The sequence below is a fragment of the Raphanus sativus genome, chromosome 9 (assembly GCF_000801105.2).
Source record: "Raphanus sativus cultivar WK10039 chromosome 9, ASM80110v3, whole genome shotgun sequence".
NCBI classification, from domain to species: Eukaryota; Viridiplantae; Streptophyta; class Magnoliopsida; order Brassicales; family Brassicaceae; genus Raphanus; species Raphanus sativus.
The window spans coordinates 17,331,136-17,357,326 of record NC_079519.1 but is presented as its reverse complement, the minus strand read 5'-3'; the positions used below and the strand labels follow the sequence as shown (position 1 = coordinate 17,357,326).

The following is a 26,191-nucleotide window of genomic DNA, read 5'->3' as shown; positions in this document are numbered from 1 at the left end:
TTTCGTAGATGGTTCTTGGAAGGATAAGGAAGTATACTCTGGACAAGGGTGGTACAGTACTCTTCAAGGATTCACTGGCTTAATGGGGGCAAGGAATGTCCTTGCTTCTCTATCTCCTCTTCATTCTGAGGTGGAAGCATTAATTTGGGCAATGGAGTGTATGAGGAATTTGCATCAATTTAGGATTACATTTGCAACAGACTGTTCTCAATTGGTAAAGATGGTGTCCGAACCAGAGGAATGGCCTGCGTTTGCAGCCTACTTAGAAGATATCAAGACCTTGCAAGACAATTTTCACAGCTCAGATATCATTTATGTATCACGCACACACAATCTGAAGGCCGATGGACTAGCACAAGGGGCTAGGACTCAAGCGTCTTTTGTTGTGCACATGGATGAAGAGCCACCAACCTGGTTTACAGAGTCTATATGAGTCTGTAAAAGTCGACGACAAAAAAAAAAATTAAACATATTTTACTCAGATGTGGGCTAAAATATTAGATCATCATTTCTAAAATGGTTAGTTATACTATAAAATTATATATTTTTACAGTATAGCTAAATTTGTTTTAAAACGTATTGTATACAATAACAATTTATAACTAACTAAAATATATAAAATAGATCACTATATATTAATAATGTCCAATAAGAAATCTAAACAATACGATTATAATGTTACACAACATAAAATACTAAAATATAAATCATATATTTAAAATGTTTATGATAATTTCAAAGTTGTACATTTATAAAAGAAAAAATATCCGCACGGACGTGCGGGTTCAAATTCTAGTTGTTATTAGCATTGAGTATAATATTTTTTACATAATTTTAGTTTTCGTTTACATCAAAGCTAAATTAGTTCTGATACCTAACTATATTTTAGGATAATTAGAATTTAAATTCTTATTTTTTCAATTTTTTCTTAAAAAGCTCCTAAAAAGATTTAACAAAGATTTTGTTATATATTTTTTTTTATAAAAAAATACTCAGTTGTATTTCAGTTAAAAAGGTAAAGATACTGAAAGATATTCTAACTAAATTATGTAAAATTTAATATAGTTTCTAAGAAACTGTCCACAAAAAAAATCACACATGAAATCAATAATGATTTTATTTTAATAGATTAGATTTTTTTTTGATCAACCAATTAGATTGTTGGGACAATTTGAAAAATACCCTATTTATGACTTTAAATTTTAAGAATACAGTTTTTTTTCCTTTTTTGTAAACTACACTTTCTTATGTGAAAAGTCATTTATATCCAGATTTTGTTTTAAAAAAAGGATTAAAAAAATTTAAACAATAAACTATTTATGTTTTGAGATAAACTTTATTATGTAATTTAATTCATGAATCACTATATGATTTTGGATTACTTTATTTTGGGTTGCTCGTGTATTGGAGCTTTTTATAACCAAATACAGTGTAATCGACAATGATGACCTAAGAGCATTATTATCCCATGACCCTTAAATGAGTTTCTTAGAGAATTTTTTTTTGTTATTTTTGTCTGAAAATAAAAATCAAAAACGAACCAATCGTGGATCGCCACGTGTCAGTGGGGCCCGTGAACAATGCAAGAAACATTTCAAAATTGGTTCTTATTTCATTCTTTTTGTGACCGAGTTTTGCTACTTTTGTGAGACCCACGCCATTACACTTGTGGTTATAGATACTAGTGTTGAGGCTGGCGTAGTGGATATTTGGGGGAATATGTTGTTTTTGTTCTCATTTATGACTGTTTTTAGAGTGTGATTAACAGTGGGTTTGTATTATTACCTCCTCCCTGATTAATAGTGCTTGTTTCTCCTGAGAAGACGTTGATGCTCTGTTTATTACGGCGTTGGTGCTTTGCTTTGTGAAGGTTTGGTCGTGAATTTGGGCTCCCTTTTTGTGGATCTTTGAACCATTTAATCACTTAGGGGACACTGGTTTTGAAAAGAAATCTGAGAATGTCTGTTGTTAGAGATGGGATAACATGAACATTTGATCGATTTTCCTATGTTAGCAGATGCACTTGTAATGACTGTTTGTTTAGCTTACTTTTCTGGTTACGGTTGTTAGGCTTAAGAAGTTGATAGTTAATGCAGCAACGCAGTTGTTAATTTATTTTCTTCCATAGAGGTGTTAAGAACTATGATGTATTATGATCAATAACCTCCCAATCTTTCTCTCTTAATCTCTACAAATCAGAGACTAAGCCTTTACAATCTTGTATCTCCTAGAGCTAACAAGCTTCGAGTAAAATACCAATTGCCTAACTGAAATGAACAGTACTGAGATCTTTATATACTGGACCTCTTACAATATCTCTATATTGTTCTTATCACTGATAAGAAGTTACACGATAAGCAGCTTCTCTTCTCAGTCTTGAACTGCCTTTATTCCATAAGCTCTCTTTCTGATCACTCTTGAACCGCTTCCTCTCTTCTCTTTCTCTGCCTTTTCGAAGTGTATACCCGTAATGGCATATCAATATCCATTACTCAAACATGGACTATTGGAGTTTCCACAGAATATTAGTTAATTATAGAGAAATAAAAAGATTTTTTTTACAACTCTTTTTTGCTTAGAATTTTAATAAGGGAAAAATATTTAGATTCTTTTTAAAAAAAAATAAATAATCTTTTGTATTGAGAAAATGACATATATAGCACTAATCTAAGTTTTTCTTCCAAAACTAGCACTCAAAGCCAAAAGTCACAAAAATAGGTTTCATTAAAGGTATCAATTACCCTTATGTCCCCATGATTAATTAAAAAAAATTGAAATCATTTGTCACCATCGTCTTCTTCCTCTCGTCTCCTCTCGTTCACCGTCGTCTTCTTCCTCTCCTCTCGCCGCCGTCTTCTCCTCTCGTCATCTTCTTCTCTCACCGTCGTCGTCGTCTCCCCTCTCACCGTCACCACCACCATCGTCCCTCACCTAGTTCTCTCTCTCACTGTTCTTCGTCTCGGGAGAAGGTTTCAAAAACTCAGATCTGAACTCCAATATTCACTAGTCACCCTGAGACTTTTCTCCCACTTGATTTTCCCATATCGGAAACTTCCTCAGGTAACTTCACTCTTCACGAGACTCTTGCCTGACCTGGATTTTTTGTTATAGCTAGCTCCTCGAGAGTCAATCACCGATTTCCTCCTATTTGCTCGCTTACGAGGTGTTGTTTGAGAATCACGATCACTGAGGAATGCAATTGAGTAATGTTGATTCTAAAATTGAGTTCCCATTTGTTGCACAGGACATTCCTTTACTGGATTTTGATAATTAATGGCGAATTCCCGTCAATACTATCCACCATCTCAAGATAATGAATCAGCGTCCCCAACTTCAATACTATCCACCATCTGAACCATCCATTGTATGTTTAAAGCCTTATGTGTGTTTTGCAGATTTTGTGATGGGTTTTAGGTTATGATGAGTGTTGTTAGTTGCAGATCTGGATATGCTTGAAGTGGGTATTGGAGGGATGACTAAAGACGAATACATAGTCCATTTCAGCATATGGGCGATCTCTAAGGCTCCTCTTCTACTTGGCTGTGACATAAGAAACATGACCAAAGAGACTATGGAGATTGTGGCAAACAAGGAGGTCATTGCTATTAATCAAGGTACTTAAATTACTGTTTCAGCCATCATTATGATGTTTGAGTATATATATGACAGACAGATAAAACGTTTATTGTAGATCCACATGGTGTTCAAGCCAAGAAAGCTAAAATGGAAGGTGATATCCATGTTCGGGCAGGCCATTGTCAGGTTACAGAGTAGCTTTGCTTCTGTTGAACCGTGGACCAAAACGATCTGACATTACTGCTTTTTGGGATGATATTGAGATTCCTGCAAATAGCGTTGTTGAAGCCAGAGATCTATGGAAGGTAATACACATACATAAATCAAACACCGTTTGATAAAAAAATCAAATGTTTTTGTTTTATGATGAATGCGTTTTTGTTGTTATATGAGAACAGCACAAAACATTGAAGCAAAAGTTTGTAGGGAACTTGACGGCAACGGTTGATTCTCATGCTTGCAAGTTGTATGTTCTCGAACCTGTTGCATGATGTAATAACCAATTGTTCTTTTAAAACAATAACTGTTTGTATCAATAAAGTGTTCCACGTTGTGATAATTGTTTGTATCAATATAGTGTTCCACGTTATGATAACTGTTTTTTTTTCTAAACAGAAACTGTTTGTATCAATTTTTTTTTAATTTTGTTACCATTCGATTTTCTGGAATGCTTTCCTGAAACTACACAAATCTTTCCTGAAATTTTTCTAAACACTGCAAAATTTCACAAGCACAAGCAACAAAAGACTAACAATATTATAAGCAACATTTCCTAAACACATTAAATTGATGCAAACAAACAACAAATGAATATGTAAGTAGAGATATAAAAATAAAAATTAAAGAAGAAATCAAAATAATATGTCATTTATTTTCTGGAAACCCATCCTGAAAGTGCCAAAAGCTATCCTAGATAACATGTGTCTTTTATAATCATATCATGCTCATTTAACACTTTCTTTACAGAATTACTGAAAAGGCTTCAAGCTATCATATTTCCATGTTTTCTCTTTTATATGTGTTCTTTATTTGGAGATTTCTATAGCCAATGAATTTCTGATTATGTTGTTTTCTCTTGGTTGTTTGAAGATTAAGTTCCAATTCAGGATAGCCATCCAGAACAAGAATTGTCTAACATTCTTTACACGCTTTTTAATTCTCTTCGAAAACAGATTTTTGTAATAAAATATACTCATTTTATTTTCCGGAAACCCATCCTGAAAGTTCCAAAACCTATCCTAGATAACATGTGTCTTTTATAATCATACCACATTTAACACTTTTCTATAGAATTACTGAAAAGGCTTCAAGTTATCATATTTCCATGTTCTCTCTTTTATATTTGTTCTCTATTTGGAGATTTTTATAGCCAATGAATTTCTGATTATGTTGTTTTATTTTGGTTGTTCTGAAGATTAAGTTCCAATTCAGGATAGCCATCCAGGACAAGAATTGTCTAACATTCTTTATACGCTTTTTAATTCTCTTCGAAAACAGACTTATGTAATAAAACACACTCATTTTATTTTCTGGAAACCCATCCCGAAAGTGCCAAAATCTATCCTAGATAACATGTGTCTTTTATAATCATACCACAATTAACACTTTTTATAGAATTACTGAAAAGGCTTCAAGTTATCATATTTCCAAGTTCTCTCTTTTATATTTGTTCTCTATTTGGAGACTTTTATAGCCAATGAATTTCTGATTATGTTGTTTTGTTTTGGTTGTTCTGAAGATTAAGTTCCAATTCAGGATAGCCATCCAGAAAAAGAATTATCTAACATTCTTTATACGCTTTTTAATTCTCTTCGAAAACAGACTCATTTTATTTTCTGGAAACCCATCTTGAAAGTGCCAAAAGCTATCCTAGATAACATATGTCTTTTATAATCATACAAAATTTAACACTTTCTTTATAGAATTACTGAAAAGGCTTGAAGCTATCATATTTCTATTTTCTCTCTTTTATATGTGTTCTCTGTGATTTCTATAGCCAATGATTTTTTTTATATTTTTTTATTATGTTTTTTTTTTGTTTTGGAAGATTAAGCCTCAATTTAGGATAGCCATCCTGAACAAGAATTGTCTAACATTCCTTACACGCTTTTGATTTTCTTCGAAAACATACTTATGCAAGAAGACACATTCATTTTATTTTTTCTGGAAGCCCATCCTGAAAATACCACAAGCTATCCTATATAACATATGTGTTTTATAAGGATACCACATTTAACACTTTCTTGATAGAATTATTGAAAATACTTCAAGCTATCCTATTTTAATGTTCTCTGTTTGATATGTGTTCTCTATTTTGTAGACAATCAACTCTATTTGTTGATTTTTATAGCCAGTGAATTTTTTTATGAATTTTGATTATGTTTTTTTTTTTTGGAAGATTAAATCTCAATTTAGGATAGCTATCCTGAACAAGAATTGTCTAACATTCCTTACACGTTTTTGATTTTCTTCGAATACATACTTGTGCAAGAAAACTTACTCATCTTTTTTTGGAAACCCATCCTGAAAGTGCCAAAAGCTATCATATAACAATTAATCAATCATATTTTTGTTTAAAAGAAACATTTCTAATTTTTAGTAATAAGACTTATTCTTTACGTGGAAAGAAGTAAGGGTCTTTTTCCCCCTAGTATTGAAATCAACAACCTTTCATCTTTCATTTTATTGGAATTCTTCTTGTTGTATACAATCATGGATCTTTTTTTTTACAATCATGGATCTTACAAGGTACATAGAGGTTTATGTTATTCGTCTTGAGCAAAAGACATAGAAGTAGCTTTATTTCTAGTGTACGTATGTTATTTAGGCAAAGTGTTAGTGGATGGGAAAAGAGCTAGTAAAGCTGGAAAGCCTGTAGCCAATGGTGTCTCCACATTAAGATTACAACTGAGCTTCCCAAATGTGTATGTAGGTGATGATTCTTACCATGTCTTTACACGGTTTCCTTAGTTCTTTGGGATCTTGTTTTTTGTCGACTTTCCTCTCTCTGTTGTCTCCAACTTGCAGAGGTGGGCTTATGCTGAAAGCTGCAATAGAGAAGCTAGATGTTGATGTTTCTGAGAAAGTAGTTCTTGATTCTGGACTCGGAGGGTTTACAGATTGTTTGCTTCTTTATGGTGCAGCTCATGTGTATGGTGTTGATGTTGGTTATGGTCAGCTGCTAAGTCTTTTCTATTTTTTTTTTGGTTTTGTAAAGTCATCCAGAATATGTACAATGATTTCTTGTTACATTTAGAAATTTGAAAAATTTCAATAATTAGTCTCAAACATTTTTGCCTTGGCTCTGAACCAATCTGATACTTCAGCTCATGCAGTGTTTGTCTGAGAGGTAATAAAAATTCCATCGTATTACTATCCTGCGTAACCATGTAAAAAAATATTTCAAAAATTTTTAACACCGAATTTTCTGGAAAGATTTCCTGAAACTATAAATATCCTTCCTAAAACTATACAAATCCTTCCTGAAAAAAACACAATTTCACAGGCACAAACAATCGTTTAGAAATTTCATAAGCAAATTCACATATCCTACCAAAAATATCAGTATGCGTAAGCCAAACAAGTAACCAATCAAAAGGTTTGATATGTGTTCTCTATTTTGTAGACAATGAAAACAAATGATTCTCCTCAGCTTAATGGCTAAACTACTATTTTTTCTAAGATTAAGTTCCAAATTAGAATAGCCATCCTGAACAAAGATTGTCTAACATTCCTTAATTACACGCTTTTGATTCTCTTCGAAAACAGACTTATGCAAAAAAACACACTCATTTTATTTTTTCTGAAAAATCCATCCTGAAAATGCCAAAAGCTATTCTATATAACATATTTTTATAATTATACCACATTTAATACTTTCTTGATAAAATTATTGAAAATGCTTCAAGCTAACATATTTTAATGTTCTCTATTTTGTAGACAATGAACTCTATTTGGTGATTTCTATAGCCAATGAATTTTCTAATAGATTTTGATTATGTTTTTTTTTGGAACATTAAGTTCCAATTTAGGATAGCCATCCTGAACAAGGATTGTCTAACATTCCTTACACGCTTTTGATTCTTTTCGAAAACAGACTTATGCAAGAAAACACACTCATTTTATTATTTCTGGAAACTCATCCTGAAAGTGCCAAAAGCTATCCTATATAACATATTTGTTTTATAATTATACTACATTTAACACATTCCTGATAGAATGATTAAAAATGCTTCAAGCTATCCTATTTTAATGTTCTCTATTTGATATGTATTCTCTATTTTGTATACAATAAATTCTATTTGGTGATTTCTATAGCCAGTTAAATTTTTGTATAGATTTCGATTATATATACATATATATATATATATATATATATATATATATATATATATATATATATATATATATATATATATATATTGGAAGATTAAATTTCAAATTAGGATAGACATCCTGAAGAAAGATTGTCTAGCATTCCTTACACGATTTTGATTCTCTTCGAAAGCAGACTTATGCAAGAAAATACACTCATTTTATTTTCTGGAAACCCATCCTGAAAATGCCAAAACTCATCATGAAAATACACTCATTATATAACATATATGTTTTATAATTATACAACATTTAAAACTTTCTTGATAAAATTATTGAAAATACTTCAAGCTATCCTATTTTAATGTTCTCTGTTTGATATGTGTTCTCTATTTTGTAAACAATGAATTCTATTTGGTGATTTCTCTAGCCAATGATTTTTTTTTATAGATTTTGATTATATTTTTTTGGAAGATTAAATTGCAATTTAAGATGCCATCCAGAACACTGATTGTTTAACATTCCTCACATGCTTTTGATTCTCTTCGAAAACAAACTTAAGCAAGAAAAGAAACTCATTTTATTTTCTGGAAACCCATCCTGGAAGTTTAACAAGCTATCCCAGATAATATGTGTGTTTATAATGATATACACATTTAACAATTTCTTGATAAAATTACTGAAATTGCTTCAAGCTATCACATTTTAATGTCTAACATTATATTTTGGTGATATGTCTGTTTGATATGTGTTCATTGTTTTGTAGACAATGAACTATATTTTGGTGATTTCTATAGCCAATGAATTTTCTTATAGATTTTGATTATGTTTTTTTTGTTTAGGTTGTTCTGAAAGATTAAGTTCCAATTCAGGATAGCCATCCAGAACAAGGATTGTCTAACATTCCTCACACTCATTTTATATTCTGGAAACCCATCTTGAAAGTTTAACAAGCTATTCTAGATAATATGTGTGTTTATAATGATATACACATTTAACACTTTCTTGATAGAATTACTGAAAATGCTTCAAGGTATCCTATTTTAATGTTCTCTGTTTGATATGTGTTCTTTGTTTTGTAGACAATGAACTCTATTTGGTGATTTCTATAGCCAATGAATTTTTTTTTATAGATTTTGATTATATTTTTTTGTTTAGGTTGTTCTGGAAGATTAAGTTCCAATTCTGGAAGCCATCCAGAACAAAGATTGTCACATTCCTCACACGCTTTTGATTCTCTTCGAAAACAAACTTACACAAGAAAAGATACTCATTTTATTTTCTGGAAACTTATCCTGAAAGTTTAACAAGCTATCCTAGATAATATGTGTGTTTATAATGATATACATATTTAACACTTTCTTGATAAAATTACTGAAATTGCTTCAAGCTATCACATTTTAATGTCTAACACTTTTTACACGCTTTTGATTTTCTTCGAAAACAGACTTATGTAAGAAAACACACTTTTTTTTTTTTGGAAACCCATCCTGAAAATGTCAAAAGCTATCCAATATAGCAAGATTAAAGAGTTGAATTCCAATATCCGCAACAGAGAGCTGCTGCATCTGGGTCCCTCTTGCTCTCATCCTCGTCTCAGCTTGGAACAGAATTTCCTCAGATAGTAGAGGAGGTAATTTTTTACAAGATCAGAAACACATGCTCAATTTTTATTCTCAAGTTACGTCACTTCAATAGGCATAAGCAGAACATCAGAGATAGCTTTAGACTCGGATAGAGACACTGTATGCAACAATCAGGAAGACTATCCTGAATACGTACAGTAGCTTCCTAAATGAATTGAAAACTCCAAAAACAAAAAGTAAAAGTAAAATGATGGCAATCATGTACTCAGATCCAACGTAGAATGGAACGTATTTCGTCAGAGTCCATGTAAAAAAAATAGAATTCACTTGATTTTACCAAACACAACTCTCACCTAAGGATTTCACAACCGTTTATAGAGAATGTTGAATATGGAGTCGAGAATCTTTTAACTCCATGTGTAGTGAGGAAACACAGCTTTGACTACTTACACCTACAGTAAGATCCAACAAAAATCAAGCCATAAGATCCAAGAAAGTCATAATATAACAAACAACAACACAAACAAAAAAATCCTCCGTCAATAATGTGACAAGCACCACCGCAGCTGCATAAGTGAAAATCCCAAAATACATTTCACACTCCCATAGTCTCATCAACTCAATGAATGCCAACAAATTTTAAAACCAAAATCAAAAAAGTCCCATCCCGTGCTCGTCAATAAAAAACACAAAAACTAAGAAACTAAGAACAATCAACGTTTACCTCATCGTCTTCAAACCAAGAGATCTCGAGATCTCCGTCAACTTCAAGTCTTGTCGTTCTCTGCGACCAACAGCTCCTTCAGCTTTACCTACTCCCAACTCTCCTCCGTCAGAAAACCCCAACCGTGCGGCTTTCTCTCACTGCAACAACCGAATCCAGCTCTTCTACTACGGAAACCGGATAGGATTCATTTTCATAACAGCTGGTGAGATCGATCCGAGTCGAACGAAGCGAATGGCCGTTGATTTCGCTGTGGATTTGAATCCTCTCTTCCACCGCTGCGGAAGGGATCATTGTTAGATGACAAAGCTTGTTTCCTCCGGTGACAGCGACGGCATCAGATTGAGAGAGAAGAAGAAGAGAGTGTCGTCCCTGCAAGCTGGATTTTTTCTGTTATATAACAATTCAAATGAAATCCCCAGATAGGAAACCCTTAGAAGAGGAATTATACCTTGGAGAATCGAATCTTCATGAGATGATCACCGGAAATGATAAAAGAAATCGGAGAGCGTTGTAGCCGTCGCGTCGAAGAGACCGAGAAGAAAAATGGCCGTCGCGTCGTGTGAGAGAGAGAGGCGTTCTGATTTTTTTTTCTTTTTTCCATTTGTTTAATTAATTTTAAAACAGGGGCAGTAGAGACATTTTGCCCTTTAATGAATGTCATATTTGTGACTTTTTCCATCAGATGTCATTTTTGGGATAAAAACTTTAAAGGTGCTATTTTAGACAATTGCCCTTTTGTATTCTCAGGTTTTAATAATTTGTTTAGAAAAAATTTAAACTACCATTTTCTTTCGTAATTTTGTTTTTTCATGATTTAAAAAAGCAACTTTAGAATTTATTAAAAAGGAAGCTTACTATTAAATAATTATTAGTATAATTTTTTCGTTAACAATATCTTAATTATTATTTAACACATGTCACAATCTTAAAGTTATAATTTCCATGTGTCGCGATCGTGTTATTTAGTAACTTATATTTTGTTTAAAACTTAAAAAGAAAAAAAATACTATTAATTAACTATTTATATAAAATAATATTAAATAATCACATGGATGCAGAGCTACCAGTTTGGTGTACAGAGTCAATATGAGTCTGTATGTTTGACGACAAAAAAAAAAAAAAAAATATTAAATAATCACGAAATTGTTTTTTGTTTACAATATTTTGTTTAAAACTTAAAAAGGAAAAACACTATTAACTAACTATTTATATAAAAGTTATTATTTAACACATGTCACAATTTTAAAGTTATAATTGTCATGTATCGCGATCATGTTAATTAATAACTTATATATTTTGTTTAAAACTTAAAAAAGAAAAATACTATTAATTAACTATTTATAAAAAAATTATTATTTAACACATGTCACAATCTTAAACTTATAATTGACATGTGTCGCGATCATGTTAATTAGTAACTTTGAATCTTTATATAATAAGATAGATAGATATACAGATAAATAAATATTTTATTTTGTAATTTTCGGAGATAGAAAAAAAATTTTACAAGCGTTTATATTTAACATTGAAAAATCGAAGTGTCTACAAATCCGCATCGCTCGCCTACGACGTTACCCTACAACTATTTCATTATTCCTCTCTCCGACCCCGACCCCGACCCCGACCATGAACCGCCGTTGATTCTGACCTCTCTCCTTTGCAGCCTCAGTTTCAGAATCAGAAAATATCGTACGTAGGTTTTGGTTTAAGAAACGGAGTATTAGAAGATGATAAAACGATCCAGCAATTGCGCAATTTGCGAGAATACAAATCGTGCCTCTATCTGCAGCGTTTGCGTTAATCATAGGTAACAAACAACATCGATTCTTCCAATAACTGAAGAAAATTCACCTTTTTCCGAGTTTGATTTTTTTTTTTTCTTTCCGCTTTGTTAACAGATTGATTGAGTATAATACTTTGTTAAAGTCACTAAAGACTCGAAGAGATTCTTTGTGTTCAAAGCTGAGTGAGCTATTGGAAGCTAAGGTTTGTGTCACGAGAGACTCCTTGACACCAGTCCCTCTCTATCTTTCTCTTTTGTTCTGAGACTCCTCCCTTAAGTGTTTTTTTAGGGAAAAGCTGATGATCAGAAGAATTGGAGACTGCTTCAAAACGAGAAGCTTTCAAACTTGAAGAATAATCTTCGGCGCAACAAGGAGCAACTAACTCATGGTATGTTCTTTTAGTCAACTCCAAGGATCAAGGACCGAGTTCTGCTCTCAAGTAATGTGTCTGTCTTATGTAATATTCACAGGAAAAGCGAAGATTGAAAGAGAATCTCGTGATCTCAAACTTAAATATGGGGTTCTTGATTCAGCTCGCTCCACGGTAGGAAAAAAATCAAAGAGTAGAGTTGATGTATTAATGCTTTTTTTTAATATGCTGGGATTTTGTTTTTGCAGCTAGAAAAGATTAGAGTTGAGCAAGTGGAAAAGTATTTTCCTAATCTAATATGTACGCAGAGCCTTGGCCATGTAAGGAACTACTTACTATATTGTGATCTGGATTACGAAATCTCGAACCAGATGTAAAAGAGTTAGTTTTCGTAACTGCAGATGGCAATTTCATCTGAGCGACTTCACAAGCAGTCTGTGGTTGTCAAGCAAATATGCAAATTGTTCCCTCAACGCCAAGTAAAAAGTTCATTAATTTTGCATATACCACCGCTTCTTGAACTTGTTGTGGTTTTACAATACTTTCTCTGTACTGGTATTCAGGTTGGCTTTGAGGGAGAGATTCAAAACGGTTCCGGTGGTCCGTTTAACCTCATTTGCAATTCACGTCTCCCTAAAGGTCTGGATCCTCATTCCATCCCATCAGAAGAACTTGCTGCCTCTTTGGGGTATAATATGTTTGTTTGTTTTCTTCCTTTTTTTTAAGGTTTATACATTCCCCCCTTAGTGTTATTTGGTTTTGTAAGACGTTTTTCTCTGACATGTGGAGTAGGTTGATGGTCCAGCTTCTGAACCTTGTTGTTCACAACCTAGCCGCTCCTGCACTCCATAGCTCAGGTTTTGCGGTATGAGTTTTTCATATTCAATATGTATAAGTAAATAACCTCTCAACAAAAAACTTAAACTTCACTGTTGTCTGTTGGGTTTCACGACACAGGGCTCTTGCTCCCGTATATGGCAACGAAATTCGTATTGGGACGCACGTCCTTCTACTCGAAGGTATCCCCTTTTCCCCAAATCTCATTCTAAGACGAAATGAAACTAAACAATGCCGTGATATGACGTGGTCTTGCCGTGATTTATGAATGCTCTTTCAATCAAAAAAAAAAAAGAAACTAAACAATGCGTCCTTCTGGTTTGTTGCAGCAATGAGTATCCTCTCTTCATACCTCGCCAGAATTATTGTACGACAAGCGTTGAAAACTCATGGACAGATAAAAACTCCAGCAATTTTGGTATTGCTTCCATGGATTCAGATAGGAAAGAAGCGCGTCTGGAGTCTACAGGAAGAAACAGCTTTAATTACTCCTCTGCTTCTCCTCACTCCGTTGAGTCACACAGAGATCTACAGAAAGGGATTGCTCTTCTCAAGAAAAGCGTTGCCTGCTTGACAGCGTATTGTTACAATTCACTTTCCCTCGAAGTTCCTCCCGAGACCTCAACCTTTGAAGCTTTTGCCAAGTTATTGGCCACGCTCTCGTCATCCAAGGAGGTCCGGTCTGTTTTCTCCCTGAAAATGGCTTCCTCTAGGTAAACCATATCCTGCTGTTTTTATTTTTTGTGGATTTGGTTTCTTCATATTTTCATGTTATGTGTTCTGTTGTTGCAGATCATGCAAGAAGGCTCAACAACTCAACAAGTCCATTTGGAACGCTCACTCTGTCATCTCAAGCTCCATACTTGAGAGTGCCCATCTTCCGGTACACGTTAATTCCTCTTTTTCGTATTAAGTTCTGTACGCCATCCATAATCAAGAACAGTAGTTGTCCGCTTTAGAACCCTTTGAACGATTTAAAAATTCGTAACAACATTATAGCTTTAAATCCAACTCTCAGAAATTACTAAAATTTTGTAAATGTCGAAGGGTTATTCTGGTCACTTGGATAAATTCGGATTTTGATGTTTAATTTTGCATATATTGTTTTTCTAGTATAACCTTTTAACACTATTTTTTTTTCTGGCAGAGGAACACAATTTATAACCATGGTACGAACTCAACAGCTAGTTACCTCTCTGCAACTGAGTCATCAGAGACCCGGAAGAACAACGATATGAACGGATGGGATCTGGTAGAGCATCCAAAGTACCCGCCACCACCATCGCAGTCTGAGGACGTTGAACACTGGACGCGTGCTATGTTTATCGATGCCAAGAAAAAATGAAAGGTTGATTCTTGTTGTGTTGAATGATATGCGAAAACTTCTGTAAATATTGTCTTACAATGTACATAAAACACAGAGCATCGGTAGATTCTATCTCAACCGAACAAGACCTAAACGAAGACAAATCTTAGCATTATGCTATTAATTATTTTTTGAACTCCTTACCGGTAATAGTTCTAAACTTTTAATAGTGTAAACATCTTAAACTCTTTCTACACTAATTTTCTCGTTTTTTACATACTGCAGATATGCTATATTTTTATTCATTGTCAATGAAGAAACCACTACCGGTAATCAGATACTCATGTTCCATATCGAATGTAAAGACTTTGCTCCGTCACCTTTTCGGGCTGAATCCTAGGTATAATTCATGTGTTCATATCAATTTGATTCGTTGTGAGTACTGAGTAATACGACCCGTTCACAAAACGTTTTTATTTTCAAAAGAAAATGGGATCATAAGGGGTTTTTGTATAATAAAATTATATCTTTAAGAGTTAGAACACTAGTTAAAACACTAGAAGACATCATTCTGGAAAACAACTTTAGAAATTTCCACCAAATTGTGAGATAGAGCACCAAATAAATTTTGTGCACGGATCCTCTTTACCAAAATCAACTTTTTAATAAAACTTATCCAGTGAAAACAAAGAAGCTCCAGAAGAAAGTGAATGAACCTATTGATAAGGGGACATCTATGGAAGCTTGAATCCACATGTCGTGCCAGCTCTCCATGTCCCCAAGGAAGAAGAAACTTGAAGGATTTGTGTGCATTGTCGAGCGTTATGGATAGAGTTAATGAATCTAATGTGTTTTCTAAGATAAACTTGAAAAGCGGTTACCCCGCCAAAACAAAATGAAAGAAACTGATGAATAGAAAAATGCATTTATGACTAAGCATAAACATGTATGAATGCCTAGTTATTCTTTTTGGATTGATTAATGCTCCTATTGCTTTTATGAGACAGATCAACTTGTCCTTAGAGCATGTTTATAGGTAGATACACTAAGTGTATCTTAAGTGGGCCATAATGATTTCTTAATTATTATCATTAAGTTAAGATACATTATTAAGATACAAATAATTATTATCATTTTATAGGTAGTTTCTTTAATTAAAGTTCTTAAGAATAAAAAATATTAAATGTAAATTAAACATTTTTTTTTAAAAAATAAAATTTATTTATTAAATTAAACAAAGTTAAACATAAAACATTTCAAACACAGATTTTAAAATAACAACATAAAAACATGAAAATAAAGATTACTAAAAGCGACATCCACGTTTAGTTGTTGTGTTGATCACGTCCAAATTTACGCCATATATGTTCAACCAAATCACGTTTTAGTCGTTGATGTACTTTTTTATCAAGAATACTTATTCGAACACTATCTTCATCGGCGATATTTGGAGGGCTATCTATGGAAAAGTTGTCATTGACACTTGAACTTCCGCCGTCTTCTCCTTGTTGGAAACCCGAGAGGTCGTATTGAGTGCCATCAACTCGTTCGTTTTCTACTATCATATTATGAAGTATGATACATGCTCTCATAATCTTCCCAATCTTGACTATGTCCCAACAACGTGCTGGATTTTTGACAATGGCAAATCGTGCTTGTAAGACTCCGAACGCACGCTCGACATCTTTTCGGACACCTTCTTGCTTATCAGCAAATAAAGCTGCTTTTGGCCCTTGCGGAAGTTTTATAGATTGGATAAAAGTTGCCCATTTAGGATAAATACCATCGGTGAGATAGTAAGCCATTGAATAAGGATTTCCGTTCACCGAGAAATTCACTTGTGGAGCTTGGCCATATATGATGTCATCGAAAACAGGTGAGCGATCAAGAACATTGATATCATTTAATGTACCTGGAAGTCCAAAAAACGCATGCCATATCCAGAGATCATAATCAGCAACCGCCTCTAGAACGATTGTTGGTTTTCTCGAACCACGAGAAAATTGTCCTTTCCAAGTGGTGGGACAATTCTTCCACTCCCAATGCATACAATCAATGCTTCCTATCATACCGGGAAATCCACGAATCTCTCCTTGATGAAGTAGACGTTGAAGATCATCTTGTGTTGGTCTCCTTAGATACTGATCGCCGAACAAATCTATTATTGCTTCCACAAAATTTTCCACACATAATCGAGCTGTGCTTGCAGCGAGCCTGATGTATTCGTCGACCGCATCAAGGGCAGAACCATATGCCAATACACGAATTGCTGCTGTACACTTTTGAAGTGTAGAGAGACCACTTCTTCCGGTAACATCTTCCGTTTGACGAAAGTATTGAACTTCATTGGAGAGGCGGTCAACAATACGCATGAACAAGGACTTGTTCATTCTAAATCTTCTTCGAAATTGATTTTCCTGATATGTAGGATTGTCACTGAAATAATCGTTCCATAACCGTAGATGGCCTTCTTCGCGATTTCGTTCGATAACAATTCTTTTTTTTCTTGTTTTCTTCACTTCTTCTTGATCACCGTAATTTTTGTACAAACTCTCAAATGCTTGATCGAAATGGTGATCAAAATACTGATCGAAAGCTTCATCGAAAGGCTTATCTAAGTCTTCGTTATGAGAAGAAGATGCCATGAGATAGAGTGTTTGTGATGAGAATGAAAAGTTGAGAGAATAGAGAGAATGAAGAGTGTTTGTGATGAGAATGAAAAGTTGAGATAATTGATTTGTGATGAGAATAAAGAGAATGACTACAATTTATAGAAATAATACAAGTTTATTATTTGTTTCTCTCGTGAAACAAAAAGACAATCGTACAAAACAATACAATGACACTCAAATACAACAATACAATGACACTCTGAACTCAAGGACACTCTTGTGACCACTCTCCACTCTCGTGACATCTCTCTGTCCTCTCTCACCTGCATTTCAAACAAAAAGACAAGAACTCAAGGACACTCTTGTGACCACTCTCCACTCTCGTGACATCTCTGTGTACAATTTCACTCTCGTGACCACTGTCTCACCTGCATTACAAACACAAAGACAAAACGTTTTATAACCACAAACACAAAGACAAAACGTGAAACACAAAGACACATAACACAACAACAGTAACACATAGACAAATAACACAACAACAGAAACAGAAACACAAAGACACATAACCAAGAACAACAACACTTGATTGATAAACGTGAAACACAAAGACACAAGGGCCTTCATTGATAAACAGAAACACATAGACAAATAACACAACAACAGAAACAGAAACATAACTGCAAAGTTAAACCGAAACACTTGATTGATAAAAAGAAACTAACTAGAGAACAATTGACTGATAAGCTTCTTCTTGAGGACTTCTTCGTAATCAGCTAAGGGCTCTTTTCTTGCAAGGAGATTCTCAAGCATATTCATCTTAGACAACTGTTCTTTGCCGGCTAACTCCTTCTGTTTGGCAGCCAAATCCTTCTCTTTGATTGTCCACATCCTCTCATACTTCTCAACATCCACAATCTCATGCACCACAGCCTTGTTCTTGAGCGCTGCCTTTGCAGCCTTCACACCCGGTGGACGCTTGCTTCCACTTGCTTCAGAGGGAACTGAATCCGCATCTTCCTCATTCTTCCTCTTCTTCTTCTTGTCATCGTTGTGACTAAGCTCGCACCACTTCTGGTCATACCGCAGCTCCCTCCATGCGTGTTCAAGAGTAAACTTCTTCTTGTGATTGATCAAGAAAATTTGATGTGCTTTTTTGAGAACATCAACCTCATTCTGGCCGGAGCTTTTCTCTCTTGTAGCTGCTGCGTATGATCCACAGAACTTGGACACAAAATCATTGATCTTGTGCCAACGCTGCTTGCAGTCACCCGTCTTTCTCGCCAAGCAGCCAGCAGAGTGAGGACTTGCCGTATAGTATGCAGCAACTCGGTCCCAAAAGGTCCCTGCTTTCTGCTCGTTGGCCACCACAGCATCTTTGCTCGTGTTCAACCACGCGCTGATGAGAACAATGTCATCCCCTTGGCTCCATTTCCTTCGTTCTTTTCGTGCAGCAGCAGTGTCTCCATCAACGTGTTGTGGTTTGTGAGAAGCTTCGGTTCCTAGACTACCTAGAGATGGGATGTTTCCAAACGAAACAGTTTGTGTTTGTGAACTAAGTAGTTCACCAAAGCTAATGGTTCCAGAAGATGGAAAGTAAGCCATAGAGGAGAGAAGAAGAAAGAGAAGGAAATAACAGAGATGAGAAAGTGGAGAAGAAGGAAGAAGAAGAACACATAGGAGAAGAAGGCAGAAAAGAACACGGTTTATAACCGAGGAGAAGAAGGAAGAGAAGCATTCATCACATAAACCATTCAATTCGAGAGGACATGTAACTACACTCCTAGACATAAACCTACAAGCATTCATCCAACATACCATTCAATTCAGTCTAACCATGTTTGACATCACACTTAGCATTGATCACAACCGAGTGGACATTTACCTACAAGCATTCATCACTACAACCATTCTTCACACAAACCATTCAATTAACTCTAACCATAATATTTATTACCAAAACAAACAGAGTAAAGAAGAATGCTTAACCATATATTTTATTACCTAAACCTACCACACAACTACCTTAACAATCGCAATTTATTAGCAAACCAAACAGAGCAAAGAATAATGTTTTATACGAGTCTAAATTATTTTCAAACAAGAAAAAGATCAACAACAATCGCCATGGTTTATCAAATTAAACTGAGCAAATATTAAAACATTACAAAGATTAAAACAACTAGAGCAAAAGATTAAACAGAGCAAAGATTACCTTTGTGAAAAGCTTGATCGGTTCTGTCTGACAAAGAGAAAGGTTTCGCCAGATAACGCCTCTTGATCATCCATCTCAACAGACAAATACACAAAAAAAATTAAAACAAATCAGAGGCTTGTTCACGATTCAATCTAATACATGCATGAATGAAATATATAAAAATTTGAAACTATTTTAACAAATAAAACTCATCTTTACCTTTCGATCATCCAGAGCAGAAACAGTCACCGATGTCTCTTCGTCTCCGAAAGCCACCATGAGAGAAATCTCCGCGTTTTCGATGGCCGATGAGACGAACCGCTAGAGGAGACGTCGTTCTCCTTCATCGAGATGAGCCACCGACAGAGACGCCGTGTCGTTGAGGAGATTCACCGAGATGATCAACAATCGTCTTTCGTCTCGCCGAGGAGAGGAGAGAAGGAAGAGAGAAGGAAGACGAGAAGAAAAATGAGATGAGATGAAACGATGCCGCACAGAACCTCTCCTCTCTCCAATTAAAAATGAACACGTGCCCTCAAGATACAACTTCTCCTTCTCTTAATTAAGCGACGAGTTTATGCTAAAAGGTGTTTTGCTTTTTTTTTTTAAATTAAAATAACCTTAAGATATACCTTAAGACATGCCTATAAACATGCTCTTAGGATTTCAATAGGAGTCCTTGTAGTTGTTTACTTTGATGATATCTTAATCTTTAGCTGTATCATTGGGAACATGTGGGACATTGACAATCAGTGTGTGTAAGAAGTGTTCATAAAGGAAAAGTATTATGCAAACTTTAAATACACTTTTTGTACGGATAACCTTGCGTTTCTAAAATTTTTGATTACAGAACAGAGAATCCAAGTGGATGAAGATGGAAGTTAGGATATTATTCCATACGATTGTTACGTATATTCTTCGAATATTCTTATATGATAGATCTCCTAAGATCTTATCCTCTTGTATGAATATATTATCGTGATCAATAGCAAGTTCATTAAGCCAAATTTCACTTTCATGGTATCAGAAGCTCAGAGACTCTATCTTCCTGCAATCTCTTCTTGCGATATTCTTCTCTATCTTCTTTATCCTCTACGATTTCTTTCTTCTCTTTTGTATCGCAATGGCCGCTCAACCAAAATCTGGTTCATCTGACAAACCCGGGTTCCTTACTATAAGGCCTAAAGAATCCTCCGACTTCGTATCAAAAAAACTTGTTCAGACTTCGAGAATAAAAGGGGGATGTGTACTAAATCGAAGTGTTTTTTCCTCGTAACATCGGGGTTCTAAAGACTACGCTACTAAAATCCTCAGGGATTAAGGCAGTAATTGCTCAGAATCTCTGGGTTCCGAAGAGGATTCGAAAATGTCCTCCAGCTTCTACATGTTTTGAAGTCTCCAAAGTGATATAGTCAGTTCAGTAACTTTCTACTATAATCGGCCAAGCTTTGAAAGATCAAGAATTGAACATATAATTCAAAGCATTGTTTGATTCTTTATCTTTCAAAGATCATAAAATAAAATGGTGATATTCTTAGAAGTAAATGCCATCAAGGCACCAAAGACAAAAACTAGAATGTTTAAAATCAAATTAGTAAATAAAGAAAGATGATCAATGAGACAGGCCTCCGGTCGGCCAACCCACTGCCGCTGCCAGGAATCGGCATAGGAGAAAATTCCACTAAGTCACTAGTGATTCCTGTTACCTAGTGATACTGACAAAATTCTTCCTTGCAATTCCAGTGCCCTGCAAGCTTTTCCAGCAACTCCGGCATGAGCACCTAATGGGCAGTAACCCTCAACCTCGGAACCAATAATTTATACTGACTGACTAGGGCCTGAACCTTTTCTTGAAGAAATAGGATCCAGCCCTGCAATCTTCCTCACTTGGATCCCTGGCCAACTCCTTCCAGCTCGCAGCGGCAGGATCTTATCAATCCCAATGGTTATATTTCTTTGGGTCAACTACTCAAAAGGCAGGGGCATCCACAGTCGGTATGGTACAAGGGTGAGGACGCCTCTTCCACTCTTTCATCCTATAATATTCATCGAAAACAGCAGCCACTGAGACTTCCAGCCTATTTCCTGAAAATATAAGATATGGAAGAGGAGAGAAGTAACTAACAACGCAAAACTCATATCAGCCTTCAGGGCATGCTATCTTTTGTACCTTTCAGCGGCTTCTCAATGATCAGCTGGCCTTCTCGGGAACAAATGTGATGTAATCCTTTCTTACTAGCTATGGGAGCGAAATAGTACACATACAAGATCTCATGCGTACCGAAAAATATATCATACAATTCTTCCAGAACCTGGATGGAAATCAGAGTTTGCTAAATCATAGATTAAGTTGCAAAGTAGAAATAATAAAAAACGACAAGACTTTGGCTATCAGGGCAGGTACTCCCCCTCTACGGTCTGCCTCAGGGAAGTCCTTGTCAATTGCTATCTCATTGGTTCCTCTGGTCAAAGCCTGTTCAAACCTAACAGCACTATAAAGTTCCAAAGATAGAGGCAAGGAAATTTTCCTCTTAAACTAGGGGATCTTTTCTTCTCTAATATCAGAATAAGGTCGAATGCATATATCCAAGGGCGGACCGAGAATTTTAATAAGAATGAGGCACATTTTGTGACTGATATATAGATTAGAGATATGTAAATAAATTTAGTTTAGTTATTAAAGAAAAAAAAGAGTGTGGGCCTGTGCCACACCCCCTTCTCACCTGAATCTGTCCCCGCATATATCATATAGTGATTTTGTTTCAGCTTCTTTTACAAAGAAAACAGGAATAAACGCGCAAACCAAAAATACAATAATGAACATGGTAATAGTTTAGAACGTAGTACCACGGTGCGAAAGATTTAAATTAAATTAAATGTCAAAAATTATTTAATGCATTTAACGTCTTTATAATATTAAAGGAGATTTATAATGAGTTTTTATCTATCATATTTATTAAATTTAGAAAAACGATTTTACTTCTGATTAAAAATACATTCCAAATTATTGGATAATATTTCCAGAGTTACAATATAAACAGTTTCATATAAAATGATACATATTGCATAAAAATTGATTTATCTAGTTATGTATATTTTGATGAAATCAAAAGCTTTACATACATTGTTTCATTATGAAAACATATTATAGATTATCGATATGTTAAAAGGTTAATCAAACTATGTTTTCTTTTAATTTTAAATTCCGAAGATAAGTTTTTCAGTGCTTATTACAAATAAAGGTATACATGTTAGAATAAATATATAATTTAAATTTGTAAGATACTTAAAGATAAACCCATTCAACAATATTATGTGAAACTCTTAATATTACCCTTTAAACTAAATGTTAAAAAATATCATCTGTTTAAAAAATAGTAAACTTTTTGAGAATCATTTAGAATGCTATTTTTTATTGATTAGTTAACATTTCATGATTGCCAAAGCTATACATTTGTCGTTAGAAATTTTAATGATGGAAAATTATATTTTCGACCACAGTTATACAAGCAAAACACATTTTAAACAGTTTGAGAGATTGAGATACAATAAATACACAAATCATCTCTATTCTTTAAATACTGAGTTTCTTGGTAATTAAATGTGGTTTGTCCATGATATTTTTAATAAGCGTATTGTTACAAATTTGTACTTGGAAAAATTGCCAATAGAGAACAAAAAAACAAGAGTGTTGTCTCCTAGGTATAAATCCATCAAATAGTTGTCCTAATGGTATAAATCTTTTCATAATCCCAAAATTAACCTTCCATTAAGTGATTTAAAAAGTATATAAAATGAGATTAATTAAATCCTAAATTAATTATAATGAAAAAAGTTTTAAAAAGGCTTTTAGTAAGCAAAAAAAAGGTAAAAAATAAGATGAATAAAACTGTGAAAAAAATGATCAACCCTAAATCTATTATTTCATTTCTCTCTCTGTCTCCTCCGCCTCGCTTTCTCTTTCGCGACCAAAACCCTAAGTCATGCGACTGTGTCGCCATCTCCGGTGACTCTCCGCCGCTGCTCTATTTATCTCCGGTGCTTCTCTCTGCCTCTCTGGCTCTCTCTATCTCCGGTGTAACTGACTCGCTCCGTCTCTCCGCCTCTCGGCCTCTCCATCTCTCTCTTTCTCCGCCTCTCCGCGTCTCCGTGTCTCCGTCTCTCCCCCTCTCCGCCTCTCCGCCTCTCCGTCTCTCCGCCTCTCCGCCTCTCCGCCTCCGCCTCTCTGCCTCTCGCTGGTATTTCTCTTATTTTTTTCTACGGTTTTGAGATCTTCGATTGATTGATTTGTATCTGTGAGAGTTCTTCTATTGATTTGCTTAGATCATATATTGGAACTGTCTCTTTTTATGGTTGTTAACAGATTATATGAAAGATTTCCATTGTGAATTGGAAGACATTTGAATTTGTTTAAGTTTTGTGAATTGATATGGTTTTGGTAACCTTATTTTTGATGTGTGAAGTTGTTGTCTCTGTTCTCGTAAAGAAGAATCTTTATCTTAGCTTGTTGGTCAAATGATACGGGTTGTTGTTGCTATGTGTTTGTGTTCCTCGGGTTCCTTTTTGCATGTTCGATTGTTAGAAATAATAGTGTTGTTGTTGTATTTGTTAACTCATTTTGTTCCTCTGTGTTTGTGTCGACATGATTTTTCTTAGTTCCAAGATGGCATGGATACTCATGCTTCTTTTATCTTTGTTCTGATTTGGTTTCTGCAGCTAGCTAAGGGGTGGTTATCTTTTCGGCCCTGCCTTGTAGCCGATTCTCTCTTGGAGCTACATTAGGTGCGAGACAAGTAACTGATTTCTGTTTCTTGCGTCTTCCCAACTAGGCAATCAAACTAACTGTGGCATCTTTCCTATCTTAGCCATCTTATTTTTTTTGTCTTTTGGTATTCTGTTACCTTCTCATATTGTCCCTAACTAGGCTGTCTTTCATTTAAACTTCCACAAGAAGCACTTATATTCTGATATTTAAAAATGGCAGTTGGATATTACAATGCTACACATGAGTCTAGTCTCTTCTTCACAAGTTGTACATGATTCTCAATTTAAACTTTTGGTGCATTGATTTTGTTTGTGAATCGGGTTCTTGGCTTGTCTTAGTCTTTGTTGCTTGAGTCTTGATATCTCTTGTGTATGTTTCTGACTTAAAAATATTGTTCATAATGGCTTGATATCTCTTGTATATGTTTCTTGTGTCTGTATAAGGTTTTGAATAATATAATTTTTTTTTCTCTGTAGATATGGAGCCAGAGCTACCTAAGCGACTGTTTGCAGAGGGTCTTGAACCTGAGGTCGAGAAGATCAACAACTGCTGCCGCATGCAACTCATCAGGGATCTGAAGAAAGCTATGTTTACAGACTATGATGATGTGAAGAAAGATCTTATTTTCACTCATATCATGGCTATTGCGGAAAATAAGCTTAAGTTTTCGGGAAAACTGTTGGATAGCTTCTTATGTAGGCAGCTGATTACCTCGAAGAAGCATGAGAAGTGGTTTGTCTTTGCGAGGTCGCCTCTCCGGTTTTCGCTTCAGGCCTACAGATTTTGCGGGAAGCTAGCACTGGTGTAGTGAAATGGAAAAACGATGGGGGGTTTTGGAGTGAGCTATTAAAAACAGTTGGTAAGATAAGCTTGCAGTCCATCAAGAAGGTACATCTACAAGAAGTTCACACCTGGACTCGGCTTGATAGGATGAGGTTGATCTACTTGTGCGTGATAATGGGCGTGGTGATGGGGAGAGATGAGAAGGTGTTCATCCCTCATATGTATATCAAGTTGGTGATGGATCTTGACAAGCTTCAGAAGTTCCATTGGGGTCTTCACTCCTACCATTTTCTGCTGCGTTCCATCGACAAGGCTACAAAGAAGTTGGGTAAGGAGGGCAGCTACATTTTCGAGGGTTTCTCCTATGCTATCCAGATTTGGCTTATGGAAGCAATTCCAGATTTTGGAGAAATATGCGGCAGAAAACTCTCAGGCAGCTTCAGAGGTCCAAGGTGTGGCAACTGGAAATGAGTTGCAAAAGTTTCTTATCAAGACATCACCAAACTTGAAGACTCATTGACTGACAAGGTATCTATATCTACCATATTCTTTTATTTGGTTGTATTTATTCTCTTGCAGCTTTTCATGTTATAATTGTTTTCTTTGTAGAGTAACTTGTTCTCGATCATCTCACTGACTGGAAATGGTGATGTCTTTCTGCATGAAGACTACGCAAGGAAGGGTGAGATGGAAGATGAACGAGTGAACCTTGTCCTTAGTAGGATCAATAGCAAGTTTGATTGGAGCAAGACGGAGTGGCCAGTTATAGAACTTGAAGAGACTGAAATGGAGGAAGCTTTGACAAATGATATAGATGCAGAAGCTGGTATGAGTGGCGACGATACTGATGTTGTAGCAGACGAGGAGACCTCTACGATTGAGGTTCCAGGAAAAGGCAAGAGAAAGGTTCATGATGAAGGAGCGGAGACAAGAAAGAAGAAGTTGCTGTGTAAGCGAGCAGCTGAAAAGAAACAGATTATTGATAGTGAAACTAAGAGTTTCATTGAGGGTCTCTGATGCAGCATCATGATACCTTCACCGCCAAGAAACTACTATCTTATGTTGGTTTTCTAAAGATTTCCTTTTATTATTAAGATTTCCTTTTTATTTAGTTTGTCCTATTTTTAGAAGAGTTAGGGTTTTATAACCGACTCTTATGACTTATATAAAGTCGTTGTAGTTCGCTTTTGATATGCAGCTTTGATATATTTTAATAAAAGAGAGATTTCTCTGAAACCCTTGTTCTTGATTCGATTCAATTCATCAAAACAGGAAGCCGGTCTCAAGCGATTCTTCGAATCTCTTGATTGAGCGAAGCAGGTCCCAAGGAGGAT

General features: G+C 35.0%; 4 protein-coding genes, 1 long non-coding RNA gene and 1 pseudogene across 7 annotated transcripts; 3 read left to right on the top strand and 3 right to left on the bottom strand.

The window, feature by feature from the left end:
• The first annotated feature begins 2,945 nt into the window (after positions 1–2,945).
• On the top strand, positions 2,946–4,173 carry LOC108839222 (alpha-galactosidase 1-like; annotated as a pseudogene).
• A 5,085-nt stretch (positions 4,174–9,258) lies between these two features.
• Positions 9,259–10,874, bottom strand: LOC108826269 (uncharacterized). Its single transcript, XR_001945408.2, has 3 exons — positions 10,652–10,874; positions 10,201–10,579; positions 9,259–9,928 (listed from the first exon to the last, which is right to left on the bottom strand). It is a non-coding gene; the product is annotated as an uncharacterized LOC108826269 (long non-coding RNA).
• Positions 10,875–11,746: 872 nt separating this feature from the next.
• Positions 11,747–14,729, top strand: LOC108824082 (uncharacterized). 2 transcript variants are annotated; one of them, XM_056995394.1, is made up of 13 exons: positions 11,747–12,010; positions 12,102–12,189; positions 12,276–12,375; positions 12,458–12,531; positions 12,606–12,677; positions 12,759–12,836; positions 12,921–13,045; positions 13,150–13,222; positions 13,315–13,376; positions 13,524–13,907; positions 13,987–14,077; positions 14,342–14,542; positions 14,616–14,729. In XM_056995394.1, the coding sequence occupies exons 1-12, from the start codon at positions 11,931–11,933 to the stop codon at positions 14,537–14,539; spliced, it is 1,425 nt and encodes a 474-aa protein (XP_056851374.1). In that variant the 5' UTR covers positions 11,747–11,930; the 3' UTR covers positions 14,540–14,542; positions 14,616–14,729. The 2 variants fall into 2 exon arrangements, with proteins under 2 accessions (XP_056851374.1, XP_056851373.1); XM_056995393.1 differs by having other exon boundaries at positions 11,748–12,010; positions 14,342–14,729.
• Positions 14,730–15,775: 1,046 nt separating this feature from the next.
• On the bottom strand, positions 15,776–19,951 carry LOC108826479 (protein ALP1-like). Of its 2 annotated transcripts, XM_056994411.1 has the most exons (3): positions 19,529–19,951; positions 19,328–19,401; positions 15,776–17,540 (listed from the first exon to the last, which is right to left on the bottom strand). In XM_056994411.1, the coding sequence occupies exon 3, from the start codon at positions 17,143–17,145 to the stop codon at positions 15,826–15,828; it is 1,320 nt and encodes a 439-aa protein (XP_056850391.1). In that variant the 5' UTR covers positions 17,146–17,540; positions 19,328–19,401; positions 19,529–19,951; the 3' UTR covers positions 15,776–15,825. The 2 variants fall into 2 exon arrangements, with proteins under 2 accessions (XP_056850391.1, XP_056850390.1); XM_056994410.1 differs by having other exon boundaries at positions 19,328–19,951.
• LOC108824834 (glutathione S-transferase T3-like) lies at positions 17,547–19,311 on the bottom strand. Its single transcript, XM_018598213.2, has one exon. The coding sequence runs from the start codon at positions 18,931–18,933 to the stop codon at positions 17,833–17,835; it is 1,101 nt and encodes a 366-aa protein (XP_018453715.2). The 5' UTR covers positions 18,934–19,311; the 3' UTR covers positions 17,547–17,832.
• A 5,080-nt stretch (positions 19,952–25,031) lies between the features above and the next one.
• Positions 25,032–25,874, top strand: LOC108824833 (uncharacterized). Its single transcript, XM_018598212.1, has 3 exons — positions 25,032–25,302; positions 25,351–25,385; positions 25,467–25,874. Exons 1-3 carry the CDS (start codon positions 25,032–25,034, stop codon positions 25,872–25,874), a joined length of 714 nt encoding a protein of 237 aa, XP_018453714.1.
• The last annotated feature ends 317 nt before the right edge of the window (positions 25,875–26,191 follow it).